General features: G+C 49.3%; 1 protein-coding gene across 1 annotated transcript; it reads right to left on the reverse strand.

The window, feature by feature from the left end:
* Positions 1–8,543: 8,543 nt before the first annotated feature.
* LOC113053576 (uncharacterized) lies at positions 8,544–16,214 on the reverse strand. Its single transcript, XM_026218707.1, has 3 exons — positions 15,985–16,214; positions 9,206–15,517; positions 8,544–8,738 (listed from the first exon to the last, which is right to left on the reverse strand). Exon 2 carries the CDS (start codon positions 15,296–15,298, stop codon positions 9,431–9,433), a length of 5,868 nt encoding a protein of 1,955 aa, XP_026074492.1. The 5' UTR covers positions 15,299–15,517; positions 15,985–16,214; the 3' UTR covers positions 8,544–8,738; positions 9,206–9,430.
* Positions 16,215–17,469: the final 1,255 nt, after the last annotated feature.

The following is a 17,469-nucleotide window of genomic DNA, read 5'->3' on the forward strand; positions in this document are numbered from 1 at the left end:
TTGTAAAATCTGGCGAATGTAGAGGGCGTGGACCACCCCGCAGCGTTGCAAATGTCCAAGAGGGACACACCTGCTAGAAAGGCCTTAGAGGCAGCCATACTCCGTGTAGAGTGAGCCTTGGCTCCCAAAGAAAGGGGAAGACCAGAGGACTCATAGGACTCGTTGATAGCCTCGACTATCCAACGACTAAGGGTCTGCTTAGAGGCAGGGGAACCCTTTTTAGGAGGACCGTAGCAAACAAGCAATTGGTCAGGTTTTCTCCACAGCAGCTCTGTGGACGTATGTGTCCAGTCCTCGAACTGGACTCATACAGTTTAGCTTCACCTGGTCTGGCTCCCGAAAGGGAGGAGGACAGAAGGCCTGCAGTACTATGGGTTGTGGCGTAACAGAGGGAACTTTAGGAATGTAACCCGCTCGAGGGTATAAAAATGCTTTGGCCATACCAGGGGCAAAGTCTAAGTAGGTAGGGGCCACCGAGGGGGCCTGACAGTAATATTCATGAATCGGCTCAAATGGAGCTTTACAAAGAGCCTCTAACACCACAACCAAGTCCCAGGGGGAACACGGGACCGTACTGGAGGTCTCAGCCTCAGCGCACCGTGGAGGAAACGTGTAACTAGGGGGGTGTCTACCCACTGACTGACCATTGAAAGGGACGTGGTAAGCAGCTATGACCGCCACGTACACCTTTAAGGTGGAGTGAGTTAACCCCGCAGAGAGCCTAGCTTGGAGAAACTCCAGAACTGTACCAACTGGGCAGTTAGCAGGGTCAAGCTGGCGGTCTCTGCACCATGAGGAGAAGGGTTTCAACCTCAGGGCGTACAGTTTCCTCGTAGAGGGAGCTCTGGATTGGAGTGTGGGGGTCTCAACAACCTCGGTTGGGAGACTGGAAACTATGAGCTGTGCCCCCTCAGGGGCTACACAGACAACTTCCACAACTCCGGGCGAGGGTGAATATTTTGCCCTACGCCTGAGAGAGCAGATCTGTCCTGATCGGAATCACCCATGGAGAGCCGTCGAGGAGAGATTAGATCTGCGAGCCATACTGGGCTCGGCCAGAACGGGGCTACTAACAACAGACGGACCCCGTCCCGGCGTACTCTCGCCAGAACTCCCGGGAGCAGAGCGATAGGGGGAAAAGCGTACGGACGAAGTCTCGGCCAGGTCTGTACCATAGCGTCCAGTCCCAAAGGAGCTGGATGAACTAGAGAGAAACAGAGGGGACATTGCGATATCTCTTGAGTCGCAAAGAGGTCCAAAAACTCTCCATATCTACTTCACCTTAGGGTGAAGCCCCCGGGTCTCGACCCCTGTCTCGACAGTATGTCTGCTCCCACAGTCAATCTCCCAGGAATATACACTGCTCCGAACGAGAGGAGTTTGTCCTGGGACCACAGAAGGATCTGGTGTGCCAGCTTGTACAAGGGGCACGGATGCCGATCTCTCTGGTGACTGATATAAGAGATCGCCAATGTGTTGTCGGTGCGCACCAACACATGGTGACCTCTCAGGTCTGGGAGGAAATATTTCAATGATCGATGCACAGGTAGCATCTTTAGACAACTGGTATGCCATGTCAGATGGCGACCGCTCCACAGACCGCGGGCAGGGTGGCCACTCATGACCGCACCCCAACCGGTGAGGGACGCGTCTGTCGCTAGCGTTACACGGCGACCAAGAGCTCCCAACACCGGGCCCTGATTCAAGAACCAAGGTTTCTTCCATATGTCTAAGGCACGAAGGCATCGCCGCGTGACCTGAATAGTTCGGAAAGGATTTCCCCTCGGGGAAAACCCCTTGGTCTTGAGCCACCACTGAAGGGGCCTCATGTGCAGGAGACCAAAAGGTATCACGTTGGACGCAGCTGCCATGAGCCCTAACAGTCTCTGAAACTGCTTCACAGTGAGTGACTGGCCTTCTTTGACTCTCTTGACTGATGTGAGGATCGACTCGATCCGAGCAGGAGACATACGTGCCTGCATCGTGGTCGAATCCCATACTACGCCTAGATAGGTGGTTCTCTAAAGTGGAGAAAGTACACTCTTCTTGGCATTCAGTCTCAAACCCAGCTCCCCCATATGGGCGAGAACGACACCTCGATGTCGAACCGCCATCTGCTCTGATTGAGCTAGAATCAACCAATCGTCGATATAATTTAGAATGCGGATGCCCTGCATACGGAGGGATACCAGAGCCGCATCTACACATTACGTGAACGTGCGGGGTGAAAGTGCAAGGCCAAAGGGAAGTACTCGATATTGGTAGGCTTTGCCCCTGAAAGCGAACCTCAGAGACTTCCTGTGTTGTGGAAGGATGGATATGTGGAAGTATGCGTCTTTGAGATCTATTGTGACAAACCAGTCCTCGGATCTGATTTGAGCTACATCCTGTTTGACAGTGAGCATTTTGAACTTCAGTGACATAACTGAGAGGTTTAGATGACGTAAGTCTAAGATCGGACGCAACCCCCCATCCTTCTTTGGAACTATGAAATACCGGTTGTAAAACCCGGATTCCCTGTCTAGAGGAGGGACCACCTCGATGGCCGCCTTCCTTATTAGGGTATTCACTTCTTGTTCCATCACCAGAGCCTGCTGGGGGCCGACTACTGTCGATGTAACCCCATTGAATGTCGGCGGTGGATGGCCGAACTGAATGCGATAGCCTCTTTCTACCGTGTGCAGGACCCATTGAGATACATTTGGCAGTAGTTTTCACGCTGCTAACTGATGTACTAAGGGAATCAGTCCCTCGAGACTGACCTCTGGTGTAAGAGGCCCCCGAAGGGGCGGCGAGCGTCTCAGCTCCGCTACGCTCACGAGCGGAAATAACTGAGAGCAGTGCTCGCTGGAAGCGGCTGCACCCTGAAACTCTGGCAGGGTTGGCAGACCCACCTCCCGAGGGCACTGAGGTGAGACAGGCACCGTATAATGAGGTGGACACCGCTCTACCCCAGTAGGGGCCGCCCTCTGTAGTCGTGACTGAAATGCGTCATGACTTCTTGGCCGTGGACCTCCCAGCCTGACATCTTAGATTAGGCTGAGAAGTCGTCGGCCCAGAGCTTTGCTCTGTCTGTACATGGAGGGGCAGCTCCCGCCCAGCAGTCCCTCCAGTACATCTAACTTCACATGTTCAATAACTGTCATTATATTCCTCAGAATTTAATGCAATCAAACAATCAGACAAGTAAACACGGTCTGGATTGTGATACAATTCACATTGAAGTGATATATTGAACTTCTTGAAGTTAGATAACGGTCATTAGATTCCTCAGAATCAAATGAAATTCAACAATCAGACAAGTAAACACGGTCTAGATTGAGATAAAGTACACATTGAAGTGCTGACTTCTCAAAGTCATTATATTTTAAACAATCAGACAAGTAAACACGGTCTAGATTGGGATAAAGTACACATTGAAGTGCTGACTTCTCAAAGTCATTATATTTCTTAGAATTTTTAAACAATCAGACAAGTAAACACGGTCTGGATTGTGATACAATACACATTGAAGTGATATATTAACTTTTCAGTTATTAAATTTCGTAGAATTTAATGAAATCAAAACAATCAGACAAGTGAACACGGTCTAGATTGTGACAAAGTACACATTGAAGTGATAGAACTAACTCCTACTTTTTTTAAATGGAGTTTAAACAACCAGACAAGCGGTCGGGTATGGAAAATTCACATCAAAACTGAAAATGATGTAATACACGCGTTGCCTCGACAGCGCGCGAATAATTAGTCACACAAACAATATTAATCCCCTCGGAGACTTAAATAGCTGCTTGTATAATGTTAGGCATAACACTGTTTATTGTATATGCTTATGCAACTTTATGTTTGTGCAACTAAAAGCTCGCCGACGCCCTCCGTATCAATCTCCTCGGAGAAAGAAAGGTGGAGCGTCAAGCCCGATGCTCGGGGGGGAAGAACCGAAGCTCGGGCTTCCGAATCCCGGAATCAGGCAGATCTGATGGGTAAGGTAGGAGATAAGGACGTGCCCGTCTCCATTCCCTCCAACAGATCGATCTGCGAACCCAACGAATGCCGGCGCCGTTCCGCCTCGGCGAAAACGGGACCGGTATCGCGAGGAACGCTGGCGAAGGCTCTCTCCTCGAAGAGAGCCCTCCGGGATCGAAGCGTACACAACGGCCGGGCAGTCGGCTCCCTCGAGAGCCGACTCAGCGTGCTTCGATCCCAGGCAAACCACGCATAGACTGTTTGTATCCCCACTCGTGATGTACGTGGGCAGGGAGGAACAAACAATCCATAGCGCAATCTGGAATCGCCCTCCAATTGTCGTGTCTTTGCTTTGCTCTTAGGCATTATGTTGTTTATTGGGACAGACAACAATAAATAAGACTCACAAGACAGACTTTAGACATGCACACACAGAGCGCTTGCTGAAAGACGCGAAGCTGAAGTCAGCTGTGTGGCAGGTGCCTTTATAGCTTCCTGGTCGCTGCGTCACCCCGCCCGTGACGCCTCGCTCTTCCATTGGACTGATTGCACACGATATTCAGAGTTGTTCTTGCCAAAGGCGTTCCCCAAAAGCGCTCGACGCAGCTCGAGTTCCCGAAGAGGAACTTTGCATTTCTCTGTCTGCACATAATGCACTTTTGAAAGATGCTTTGACAGATTGCTTGTGTTTCCGCCCTTACATGCAAAAATTTTGTTGCACTTATGACAACCAGCATTATCTGCATCAACTCTAGTGAAGTATAACCACACTGCGCTTGCGGCATTCTGAAAAGTTAAGATGTTTTTAACTCGATGTGTTGTAGATGCGCCTGGGAAAAAAATTAGCTCGTCGCACCGCGTGCGCGTCATGACTGGATCGCTTCCATTATGAGGCCGGTGACACACTGGATGCGTGGCGCAAGCGTCTCAGCCGCGTGGCGTGTCGGTTTTTAATTCGGCTCCCATGTTAACAGGTTAGAGCTTACAGACCGCCTGCGTGAGACGCGCGTCTCAGGCGCGGCTCGAGCCGCGCGGCAAATGCTTGCTTGCTAGAAATAGAACCGACGCCTATTTTTACCACGACACGCGCGCGTGTTGGAAGCTTTTCCAGGCTAAATATAATAGGAAAATGTGTTTAAATGTCATTTTGTACACAAATACATATGAATTCCTGATATTTTGATATTTGAAAGTCTATAGGTTGACATAAATTCAGATATAAATGTAATTAAAAAAAAATAATAATAATTATCGATTTTCAAATATTGCACCTGTCAAACATAATCTATTTCGCCGTCAATACTTTTGACGGTGTCCTTTATCAGTAGGCATAGGTGTAGGTGTGTAGAAAAAAGTATATATTGTTGTAATGAAGACATGAGCCTGGTCTGTCAACGGTCTCCCTCTACAGCAGCAGCGCGCCAGTGCCGCGTCAGGCACGCTTCTGGTGTGTAAAGACACAGAATCCGCCACGCTTCTGGGACGCTTCAGACACGCGGCGCTCATGCCACGCAGCCAGTGTGTCACCGGCCTCATTTACACTGAACACGTGTGCGGCGCATTACGGCTGCGACATGGCTACCGGAGCTGCATGCCCTGATAAACCTAGCAACACAATGGATAAATCCCATGAAGGAACTCGCACAGGGCGGAAAGGCCTCAGCCGTCGCGCACCCTGTATGAAACTAGAAACTAGTGGATGACGCCCCACAGAGGCACCGCCTATGTATTCGTGGTAAGCTGAAATGGCTGCCACGTAAACCTTTAAAGTGGCTGGTGTAACGCCATCCGAAAAACGCTCCTGGAGGAACTCCAGCACTGAAGCCACTGATACGCTTTGCCCTCTAAAGCGAATCTGAGGAACTTCCTGTGTCTCTTGACGATCTGAATATGGAAATACGCATCCTTCAGATTCAGTGAGAATAGATTTTACCGTCAACATCTTGAATTTGCTCGGCCTGAGTGCAAGATTCAGACGGCGTAAATCCAGAATGGGCCGTAATCCGCCGTCGTTTTTGGTACCACGAAATAACGGCTGTAAAAACCTGTCTCCATCTGAGAGGGGTGTACTTCTTCTATATCCCCTTTGCTCAGCAGAGCTGACATTTCCTGTCGCAGCACCGCCATTTCCGTAGACTTCACCGTAGTGGAAAGAATTCCGCGGAAAGGAGGCGGGCCTTTTCGAAACTGAATGGTGTATCCATGACAAATCGTGCGTAACACCCATTGAGAAATGCCGGGCAAGCGTTCCCACGCGGCCCGAAACAGTATTAGCGGTTTCAAAACTTCCGCTCCCTGCAACGCTGTCATACGCGTTAAAACGGCCGGACACGAAAAACCTGTGGTGTTCGTGCACCGGGGAAGCGTATGCGCAAGAGTCGTTGCGTCCCGTTGAGTATAATCCTGAAACGTGTCCACGGCAGGAATTAGGCCAACAGATGGAACATCGGGCTCTGCCGCTAGCGAGAAAGCGGCGGCTGCGCAAGCCGTCAAAAACGGGCCGTTTGTGTAGGGTCCTTGAGTCGTCCCTCGAATTCCGAAAGCAGGATTTCGCAGAGTGTCTGAGGGAGCGTCTGACATTACAGCTCGATCCAATGCTGCTCGAGGCGCTGTTTGCGGCGAGACAGTCAATGTTTGAGCATGGGGACTGCAATGAGAGTGTAGGATGCGCGAAAGCGGTCCAACAGCGCTCTCTAGCGGAGGGCACAGTCCCTGGCAAGCAGCAAAAAGATCAGGAGCTGCTATTCGGTGCCCGAGAACGAGAGGCCTTTGCCGTCGAGGTCAGGTTCAATCTCTTTCGTTGACGCTGGTGCGCCGGAGGAAAAACCCTAGGGCCCCAGTCCTTACGAGGAGGCGCCATAGATGTGGGCTCCTCTCGAGAGGCTGCTCGCTGACGGTGAGAGGAGGTTGAGCGAGAACGCGCGGGCGCTTGCCGGCGTTCAACCTCTCTGGGTCTGCGGGGAATCAGCTGGCGGAAAGCGGCTGATTGCTGTTTCGCTGCCCTGAACTTCTCCACTTCCATGCCGCGGCCGAACTAGGCGCAAGGTGTTCGGCGAGAGTCTCTTCCACCGGGGGCATCATTGTGTAGCCATGGTCCGCCATATCAGAAACGGTGGCGAAATCCGCGGCCGCAGCATTAGTGATCCGTGCCGAAAACGGCTGTTTCCAGGACCTTGAAACCTCCTGGTGGAGGTCCGGGAAAAAAGGTAAAGGCCTCCGGGGCTGTGTAGGTGTCCGACTAGTTAGAAAACGGTCGTCCAGCTTAGAAGAAGGTTGGGCCTCGGCCTTGTCAACCTCCCAGTCTAGCCCCAATTTACCCACCGCACGAGAAACCACGTCCAACAGCTCACTGTAGGAGGGGGAAACACGCCTCTCCTGTCCGCTAGGAGGAAGAGGGCTAGTGTCGGTCGTGAAGTCCTCAGACCCCGAGGCCGCGGTGGATAAAACGTCGTCGTCATAGCGTCCACAACCGAAGGAGATGGCGGCGCATGCCTCCGGTGTGGGAAGTAAATCCTCATTAGAGAAGACGACAGGCTCAGTATAATTTTTATTCTGCAGCAGGGTAGGGGAGAGCGAGCGATGTGGAGAATATTCCAGCGCTGCGCTGTCCACGAAATCCATGTCGCACGTGTCACCCCAGGCCCTCGCCTCGTGCGGTGCCTCGGCAGTCGCAGAGGTGACCTGACGGGGGTTAGACTCGAGGGCGACATTTGAGAATACTTCCACCCTAGAGCGCAGTACTCTGAGCCGCAGGCCATCACAATGGGGACAGGAAGAAAGGCCGCTAAGCACCGCCTGTGCGTGATGTAGACCAAGACATACTACGCACCTGTCATGAGTGTCCCCCGCTTTGATGTACCTGGTACATGGCTCCTTGCATTTGCGAAAACTCATCGCGTCCGCGAAGAGGAGTTAACACTGCTCGAAGAGATCGCTGGAGAACGTGAGATGATAGGGCACAGATGATTCGCTATTCCTGAAGGAATGAAATCTGAAATGGCGCGCTGCACCCAGGTATATCATGTGTGCGCATGCGTAGGGTGGTGCTATGCGCCATTTGGCCAATAGGATTGGCGGGATGGTATAGGGCTTCAGACATTCGTCACACCGGAGGTGTTCCCATACGTGGTGACGTCACCGCAGCATCGAAGTGACCTATGATAGGGAAATCACGTGGTCTCTCGCATCCAGTCGCTCCGCTTCTGATATGCTCCTGGTGTGAGTTGGCACTGCGTGGAGGACGGAATAAAACCTTGTCGCAGCCGTAATGCACCGCACACTTGTTCAGTGTAAATGAGGGGTGATAGATCTCGCAGATCTCACAGACAGACGTCTTAATATGATCGCACATTACAAATGTGTGGTAAGATAAAATGTGCAGGATAACATTATTAAGCAAATCTCTTCGCCATCGTCTCTCTCTATTATCAAGCGGGACTATTCATACTGTGTGCGCGCGCCGCGCTCGTTCTTGTTGTGTGTGTGATTGACAGACAGCCTCCGCGGAGCGCCTGACAGATCTCGCAGATCTCACAGACAAACGTCTTAATATGATCGCACATTAGAAATGCTTGGTGAGATAAAATGTGCACGATAACATCTGTAATGACGACTTGATAGCTAGGACTGTAACTGTAGCTAGTTGGGGACAAGTGACCACTGTGGTGCATCGATAAGAATGCAATTGGATGCTGTAAATCTCTTCGATGGTTTTATTGACACTCAGCAGAGGATTATCTGTCTTCATGTACGTACAGTAGGTGTGTGTGGTTCTACAATAAACAATAAAAGAAAGAAAATATCAGAATACAAATAAACAACAGTGCTGACATGATTCAATTAGCAAAGGTAATAACTTGTAATTATTATACATTTCCCTTTAAGTAGCATTAGCTGCTTATACATATCAAATAACCAAAATAAAATACCAGATAAAAACATTATCTTCTTATTGCCTTAAAGAACTGTCTTCATACTGCTAGTTATCACTACTATCAAACCAAAAAACCTAGGTCTCTACTTCTCAACCATAATTACTCTCAGATAAAAACTATAAAGTGTCAAGTGAGAACACATATAAACACAATATTAATATAAAAATAATATTAAAAGGCATTAACATAATGCTAGCGAACTTTATGCTAACATACTGCATTTCAATAGAGTATCTCAGAATAAACTCTTAACAACCCAAGGCACCGAAATACACATGCGTAAACATTTAGATCAGGGTACTCACATGTCTCTGAACGCACACATGCACAGATATTGACATGGAAGACATCTATTCACCTCAGGAAATTCTACCATGCGTTTACCGGCCAATCTCACAACCAACTCAAAACGAAACTAAAACTGTTAGCGCTAAAACTGTGTTCTCTCTGTGACCCCGAAACGAAGCCGCTGATTGGCTAATCCCCATAACAGTAAGTCCTTCTTCACAGCCGCCCCCAAATTTGCACAGTCAAATTTGCTGTCCCATAGAAGGACTGTTGGTCTCAGGTGCTGTCTCAGGTATGGCAGGAAGTTGAACAAGACGGGCAACTGGCCTGATGTATTTCCTGTCGTTCACCTGGATCTCCGCTGTCCTTATCCTCCCATCTGCACCTGGGATAACCTTTGTGATGCGACCAATAGGCCAGAGCGCCCTCGGGAGCTGCGGATCAATGATCATGACGACAGTACCAGGTTGTAATGGGGCCACATCTTTCTGCCACTTGGTGCGCGTTTGCAGGGCCGGCAGATAGTGCCTGATAAATGCCCTCCAAAATTGGTCGGCAAGGACCTGTGTATGCCTCCAGCGGCGGCGGCTCAACAGCTCGGACTCAGGATACAACACCTGGGGCAGTGAGGGGTCGGGCCGCCCCATCACAAGCAAATTGGGGGTTACTGGATCAGGGTCCGCGACGTCACTGGACACATACCCCAAGGGCTTAGAGTTTAGGATGCCCTCGATCTCAATCAGGACCGTGCGCAGGACTTCTTCTGTCACCGTCTGCATCTGAATTGTTGCATACAGGGCAGCTTTGATAGATTTAATTTCCCTCTCCCATGCACCACCAAAGTGAGGGGCACTTGGAGGGTTAAATCTAAACTGGATCTGATGTTTGGCCAGTTCTGCCTGTAAAGTGGGGTGCAGTGCCTTGAAAGACTCATGGATTTCCCTCTCACCTCCTCTGAAATTCGTGCCCTGATCCGACAGAAGCTCCGCTGGTTTTCCCCTGCGTGAGATAAATCTGCGGAGGGCCATCAGGAAGGAATCCTGGTCGAGACTAGTCAGTACGTCGATATGGACTGCTCGGGTAGTGAGGCACTTAAATAGTATACCCCAACGTTTCTCATTACGCCGTCCGATTTTGACCGTGAAGGGCCCGAAACAATCCATTCCGGTAGAGAAGTAAGGAGGCTTCATCAACCGCAAACGGGCGGGAGGTAAGTCTGCCATTTGTGGCACTGCAGGCTTCGCTCTCCATCTCCGACAATCAGGACAGGAGAACTGGTGCCGCTTCACAGCTTCTCTTCCACGAAGAATCCAGTATCGTCTGCGAAGTTCTGCAAATAATCGCTCTGAGCCTGGATGATGGAGGTCTCGGTCAGCATCTTGAATGATAAGTTTAGACACCTGGTGAGCTGGATCCAGAACTATGGGATGAATGGCTTCTGTGTCCAGCAAGGTAGTCCGACGCAGTCTGCCTCCAACCCGAATCAGCTTCAGTTGATCATCATATTCAGGAGCTAATGTAATCAAACGGCTGGTGGAAGGGACGGGTTTTCTTTCTGAAAGGTGTTGAAAGTCTTCCTCAAAGCAGTCTAACTGAACTCGTCTCAGTAGGTCTATCTCAGCATCCTGATAGTCTCGTGCAGATGGCATTGACTGACTACCTGCCGCCCCATGGCGGAACCTCACAATTGCCTCGATCATGTCCCTGAAACCATTGAATTGGCTGGCATCAAATAAGGGTGGAAGAGGAACGGTGATGATGGAGCCGCAAAATGTGGCCTTGCGAAGCTCTGTGGCATCCAACTGCTCAGCCTGTGGCTTAGTAGGCCATTGCTGAGGTGACAGGCGCAAAAAGGCTGGGCCATGGTTCCACCGGCTCTCTCCTGCCAGCTCCCTCAGGGTCTTCCCGCGTGTAATGTCATCTGCCGGATTACTTTCAGAATCCACATACCTCCATGCTTGAGCATCAGTCAGCTCCTGGATCTCAGCGACTCTGGTGCCCACAAACACCTTAAACCTGCAAGAGTCTGACTGAAGCCACGTTAGAACTGTGGTGGAGTCTGTCCAAAGCACCACTCCATGTAGTACCAGGGTTAGTTCACGCTGCAACAGCACTGCTAGCTGAGCTCCAGTCATCGCTGCACACAGCTCTAATCGAGGTATCGACTGTTGGCGCTTGGGGGACACTCTCGACCGTGCAGTCAGAAAGGCCACCTCCACCTTACCACCTGAACCCTCTGTACGAAGGTACGCAACTGAACCGTAAGCTTTCTCAGATGCGTCACAGAATATATGAAGGCTTCTGACAGAACTGGGGTGGTCCAGAGGGGGACTTGTGTAGCACCGTGGCAAGACAATCTCTGGAAGGTGTTGCAGCTCATTCTCCCAAGTTAGCCAGGCCTTGAGGGCATCATCTGGCAGCGACGGGTCATCCCACTCCCTCTCTTTGTTCCATAGGTGCTGCACAATGATTTTGGCCCGCGTGGCGAAGGGAACGAGAAAGCCTAGCGGATCAAAAAGCCGTGCCAGTGTACTATAGATGTTCCTCATAGTCGGTGTGGGACGGTCAGTGACGTTACACTTGTAGGCCAGAGTGTCTGAGGCGCAAAGCCATCTGAGTCCAAGTGCAAGCTCCTGTGGATCCTCCATTGACTCTGTGAGCCATAACTCGCTGTTCTGGGATCTTGCTCCTTTAGGAAGGTGACTGATAACTTCGGGAACATTACTAGCCCACTGACGCAGCTCAAACCCCCCTGAGGCCAATAACCTATTCAATTTGTCAACCAGCTGTCTTGCTGCTGTAGAGGAGGAGAGGCTCTGTAAGTGGTTATCCACATAAAAGTGGCGCTCGACGGCCACCCGAACATCCTCCTCTAGCTGGCTGTGGTCTGTCACATGCTTCTGCAGTGCAAACGTTGCACAGCAGGGGCTGCATGTTGTTCCAAAGGGGAGGACCTGCCACTCATAGACGCCGGGTGGTGCCTCTTTATTCATGTCCCTCCACACGAAACGAAGCAGAGATCTGTCTTCTGGCAGTAACCTGATCTGATGGAACATGCCTTTTATGTCGCTGCTTATAGCAACAACATGCTCCCTGAATCTCAACAGGACACCTAGCAGGCTGGAGGTCAATGTGGGGCCTGGCAGTAGAAGCTCATTTAGGTTGTAGCCCTTGTATACAAAGGAGCAGTTAAATACAAGCCTGTTTTTTCCATTATGACTCACCATGTGGTGAGGTATAAACCAGGACTCTCTTGATGTGCTCAGATCTTCCTCTGCTACCTTCTTCACGTACCCCGCCTGTTCCAATTTCAGGATCTCTGCTGCATAGGCTGATGCTCGTGTTGGGTCTTTCATCAGACGTCTCTCAGTGCTCCGCAGACTCGCCAGTACAGCATCTTTGGGGGCGTGGAGACACGGCATGTTATTAACACGAAGCAAGGGGGTGGCGTAACGATGTACTCCGTCGACTTCCACCCTCACTGTCTTGGTTTCCAGCATGTGAACTGCCTCTTGATCTTGCTTTGAGCGGACCACTACCTTCTCACTCCTGAACGGAAGTACATCCATTTTCCATAGTTTCTCCACGTGATAAAGGAGCTCTGCAGAGGGTGACTGTGTGGATATATGCAGACACTGCTGCGGCTGAAGATGCTGTCGGATGATCTTGGTTGGGCCCTGAATAGTCCAGCCCAACTTGGTCTTTACAGCAGCTGGTCCGCCAGGTGGACCCATACGAACCGGCTCTACTGGGGTGATCAGGTGCGTATAGTCTGACCCAATGAGGACCATGGGGTGAACGCATTCCAGTGTTTGCAAAGGAAGTCCCCTCAGGTGCTTATATTTGCGCTGAAGAGTCTTCACCGGTTGTGAATGCTCTGCAAGGCCCAATTGATCAGCAGTAAAGGCTCTCCGGATCTTGTAAGTCTTTTGGGGGTGCCTAGCAGGAGAAATTGAGAATGAGACCGACATTCCTTGTAGAACCCTAAGATCCTGGCGCACCGTCCTTAAAGCAAGGTTCTCTGACTCCCCTTTAAGTTTAAGCTCCTTAGCGGTGGCTGGAAGTAGCATCGTGCGCTCTGACCCATCATCCAGTATCGCGTAGGTCTCCATGGCATGCTGTCCATTGTGTAGCACAACCTTTGTCACCTTTAGGAGCACCTGACTGCTGCCAGACGGCCTATCAAGATAGAGAACTTCATTAGCAGTACTCACTAAGCATGATGTGTTCTCTGTGGCTGGTGTCACTATGGCTGGTCTAAAGTTAAGGTCATGGAGAGCTTCCAGATGTCTGCCATTACAATTCTTGCACCTGGCCTTAAGTTTGCACTGTGCGGCCTGGTGACAACGACCACAACGCCAGCACCGCCTGTTTTTCTTAACCCAGTCTCTCCGCTGCTCAGTGGTTAACCGGCTGAAGTTAGTGCACTGGTTCAGATAATGCAGGGCGTCGGTACAGTATGGGCAGGGTAGGGCGACTTTGCCTTGTGGATTGGCACTGGTAGATGAGAATACTGGGACAGTCGGGCAACTAGAAGATTGTTCAGCTCCATGGAGGACTGTGGTTAGCCTGCCAAACTTTGAGTCCTTCCGTCTATCCCTCTTACTGTCTGGGTTCTCTTGGGGTCGGGACTCATATCCATACTCCTGAATCTGCAGCTCAAACTCCAGCCAGCGGGCGAAGTCTAATAGCGTAGGGACACGGATGCTGAGGGGATGTAGGTATCTCATAAACCCAGACCGCAGATCTTGTGGAAGCTTGGACATAAGCCTAGTGACATGAGACCCACACTGAAGCTCAATATGACCTTTCTCTCCAAGCTGGTCGAGCATGCCAACCAAGGCTCTCACCCTGAGAGCAAATCCTTTAAAGGCAGTGATGTCCTGACTACGAATGTTAGGCGCCTCCATCAGGTCTGCAATGCGCCTTAATGCTAGCTGGTGAGGTTGCCCATAATGCTCGGTTAATGAGGCCATAGTGTCAGTGTAGGGTTGTGTAGAGTTGGTGTATGAATCTGCGATAAGGAGCGCTTCTTCAAATTTGAGATGATCAACTAAAATCTGATATTTAAACCTCTCCGTAGCATCATGGGGGAGTAGATTTTCCAGGGAGGTCTTCAGCCTAGCAAACTCACGAGGGTCCCCTCTATTAAAGTCTGGGATGGTGGGTTGAGGACCCCGATATATGTACTCTGTTGCTCGGCGATTGTGAGAGTCCTCGTGTCTCGTTTCATTAGCTACGCCTGGCTCATGAGGAACTAAAGGGGGTGATATCTGTGGACGGACTTGTGGATCCGTTGGTTGGTGTGACCTCCCCATCTGACCAGATGCAACCCGATTATCATTGCCAAATGCCGGCATTCCAGGAAGCTGATCTTGAGTGATCCCCATCTTCTTAAGGCATGTCATTAGTTCTGCTACTAACTCTGTGGACAGTGTGGTAGTGGATAGCTGTGGCTTCTCCTCATCATCTGCCACTGGAGGGGGGGGGAGGGGCCAGTCTTCATCATCCACTTCTACTTCACTGGGTACCTGGACAGGTGCTAATGTGTTATGGACCGTAACTTGTGTTGTGGGCCTTGGTGAGCTAATGGATGAAGCGAGCACTCCCGACTGCGCGTGCGGGCTGCGCTCCTCGGGGGAGAGCGCAGTGTGTTGTGATGGATCTGGGCCTCTTCTTGAACTAAGCTGTGTTTGCATCTCCATTATGATAAGTTGAAGTCTTCGGTTATCCTCCCTAATCTTTTGCAGCTCATCTAATATTTCAGGTGAAGCCCCTGAGTTTACTCTGTGAGACAGTGGGTCTGGGGTGCTCTGATATTGGGGTCCTGAGAACGCTGAATCTCTGGGATACTTAGGGCGAGCACCAGTCTGATTCCACTGATCATAAAGCTGGGAGGTGCATGTTAACAGCTGATCGATCCTGTCACCACCATAGTAAGGCTCCTGCATCTGATGGGGGGGCTGCGAGGAGAGTGCTGCAGCCGGGGAGGGTCTCTCCACAACAGGCAGGGAGACTTCATAATCAGCAAACCAGGCTGGCGGACGTATCTGACGTCTCGGGCGGGTATCAGTAAGTGGCGTTGCCTCCTCTCTCGCATATGGGAACATCCTCACGCACAGCGGTCACAAACTGAATCCGGCTCGAAGGACCAATTTTGTAATGACGACTTGATAGCTAGGACTGTAACTGTAGCTAGTTGGGGACAAGTGACCACTGTGGTGCATCGATAAGAATGCAATTGGATGCTGTAAATCTCTTCGATGGTTTTATTGACACTCAGCAGAGGATTATCTGTCTTCATGTACGTACAGTAGGTGTGTGTGGTTCTACAATAAACAATAAAAGAAAGAAAATATCAGAATACAAATAAACAACAGTGCTGACATGATTCAATTAGCAAAGGTAATAACTTGTAATTATTATACATTTCCCTTTAAGTAGCATTAGCTGCTTATACATATCAAATAACCAAAATAAAATACCAGATAAAAACATTATCTTCTTATTGCCTTAAAGAACTGTCTTCATACTGCTAGTTATCACTACTATCAAACCAAAAAACCTAGGTCTCTACTTCTCAACCATAATTACTCTCAGATAAAAACTATAAAGTGTCAAGTGAGAACACATATAAACACAATATTAATATAAAAATAATATTAAAAGGCATTAACATAATGCTAGCGAACTTTATGCTAACATACTGCATTTCAATAGAGTATCTCAGAATAAACTCTTAACAACCCAAGGCACCGAAATACACATGCGTAAACATTTAGATCAGGGTACTCACATGTCTCTGAACGCACACATGCACAGATATTGACATGGAAGACATCTATTCACCTCAGGAAATTCTACCATGCGTTTACCGGCCAATCTCACAACCAACTCAAAACGAAACTAAAACTGTTAGCGCTAAAACTGTGTTCTCTCTGTGACCCCGAAACGAAGCCGCTGATTGGCTAATCCCCATAACAGTAAGTCCTTCTTCACAACATCATTAAACAAAAAATATATAGTACACTGATTTTTTCCCCCTCCAGTACCGAAAGCAGAACCGAGACCGTCAGATCTTACTGATACTACGGTCTTTCATAATTTATCCCCGGGGCCAGTTTAATACCGGGTTTCGGTACCCATCCCTAATTGAGGGTGGAGAGTATTACACACTCTACCTGAGCAACACTACTACTACACTAAAAGTAATGGTATTTTATTAAATATGCTAGCAGATTCATACTATAACATCTAAGCCCTGAAACTCCACAATAACCAATAACATTAGACACAATTATGCAGATGAAAACAGCCATTGTCCTCTACACCCTTGTAAGGCCTTTGCAAACGAGATATACCAAATCTGCAGAGCAACACATTCCACAGATCAGGGAAATTCCACACTGAGTCATCAGGAAGTCGTAAAAATAACAATTTTGTAGATGTCACAGTTACTGTATGTAACTTGCAGCTGCACGTTCATAGTGGTAGCAGAAAAACACTGGGAACAAGTGGAGGGAAACAGGTAAAATCCATCACATTGTGCAGATGACTTATCTGGTTCCTGGAGTCTTGCCCCAGTGGCCATCTATGAGACAATATATATATATACAGTACAGACCAAAGGTTTGGACACACCTTCTCATTCAAAGAGTTTTCTTTATTTTCATGACAATGAAAATTGTAGATTCACACTGAAGGCATCAAAACTATGAATTAAAACATGTGGAATTATATATGGAATTATATACATAACAAAAAAGTGTGAAACAACTGAAAATATGTCATATTGTAGGTTCTTCACCTTTTGCTTTGATTACTGCTTTGCACACTCTTGGCATTCTCTTGATGAGCTTCAAGAGGTAGTCACCTGAAATGGTCTTCCAACAGGTCTTCCCGCTCTGCACACTTTAGGCTTCAAAACCGCTATTGAGGAGTCTATGGGTGACGTCACGGACACTAAAAAAAAAATAATAATAATTATCGATTTTCAAATATTGCACCTGTCAAACATAATCTATTTCGCCGTCAATACTTTTGACGGTGTCCTTTATCAGTAGGAATAGGTGTAGGTGTGTAGAAAAAAGTATATATTGTTGTAATGAAGACATGAGCCTGGTCTGTCAACGGTCTCCCTCTACAGCAGCAGCGCGCCAGCGCCGCGTCAGGCACGCTTCTGGTGTGTAAAGACACAGAATCCGCCACGCTTCTGGGACGCTTCAGACACGCGGCGCTCACGCCACGCAGCCAGTGTGTCACCGGCCTCATTTACACTGAA

This window comes from Carassius auratus, chromosome 34 (assembly GCF_003368295.1).
Source record: "Carassius auratus strain Wakin chromosome 34, ASM336829v1, whole genome shotgun sequence".
NCBI lineage: Eukaryota > Metazoa > Chordata > Actinopteri > Cypriniformes > Cyprinidae > Carassius > Carassius auratus.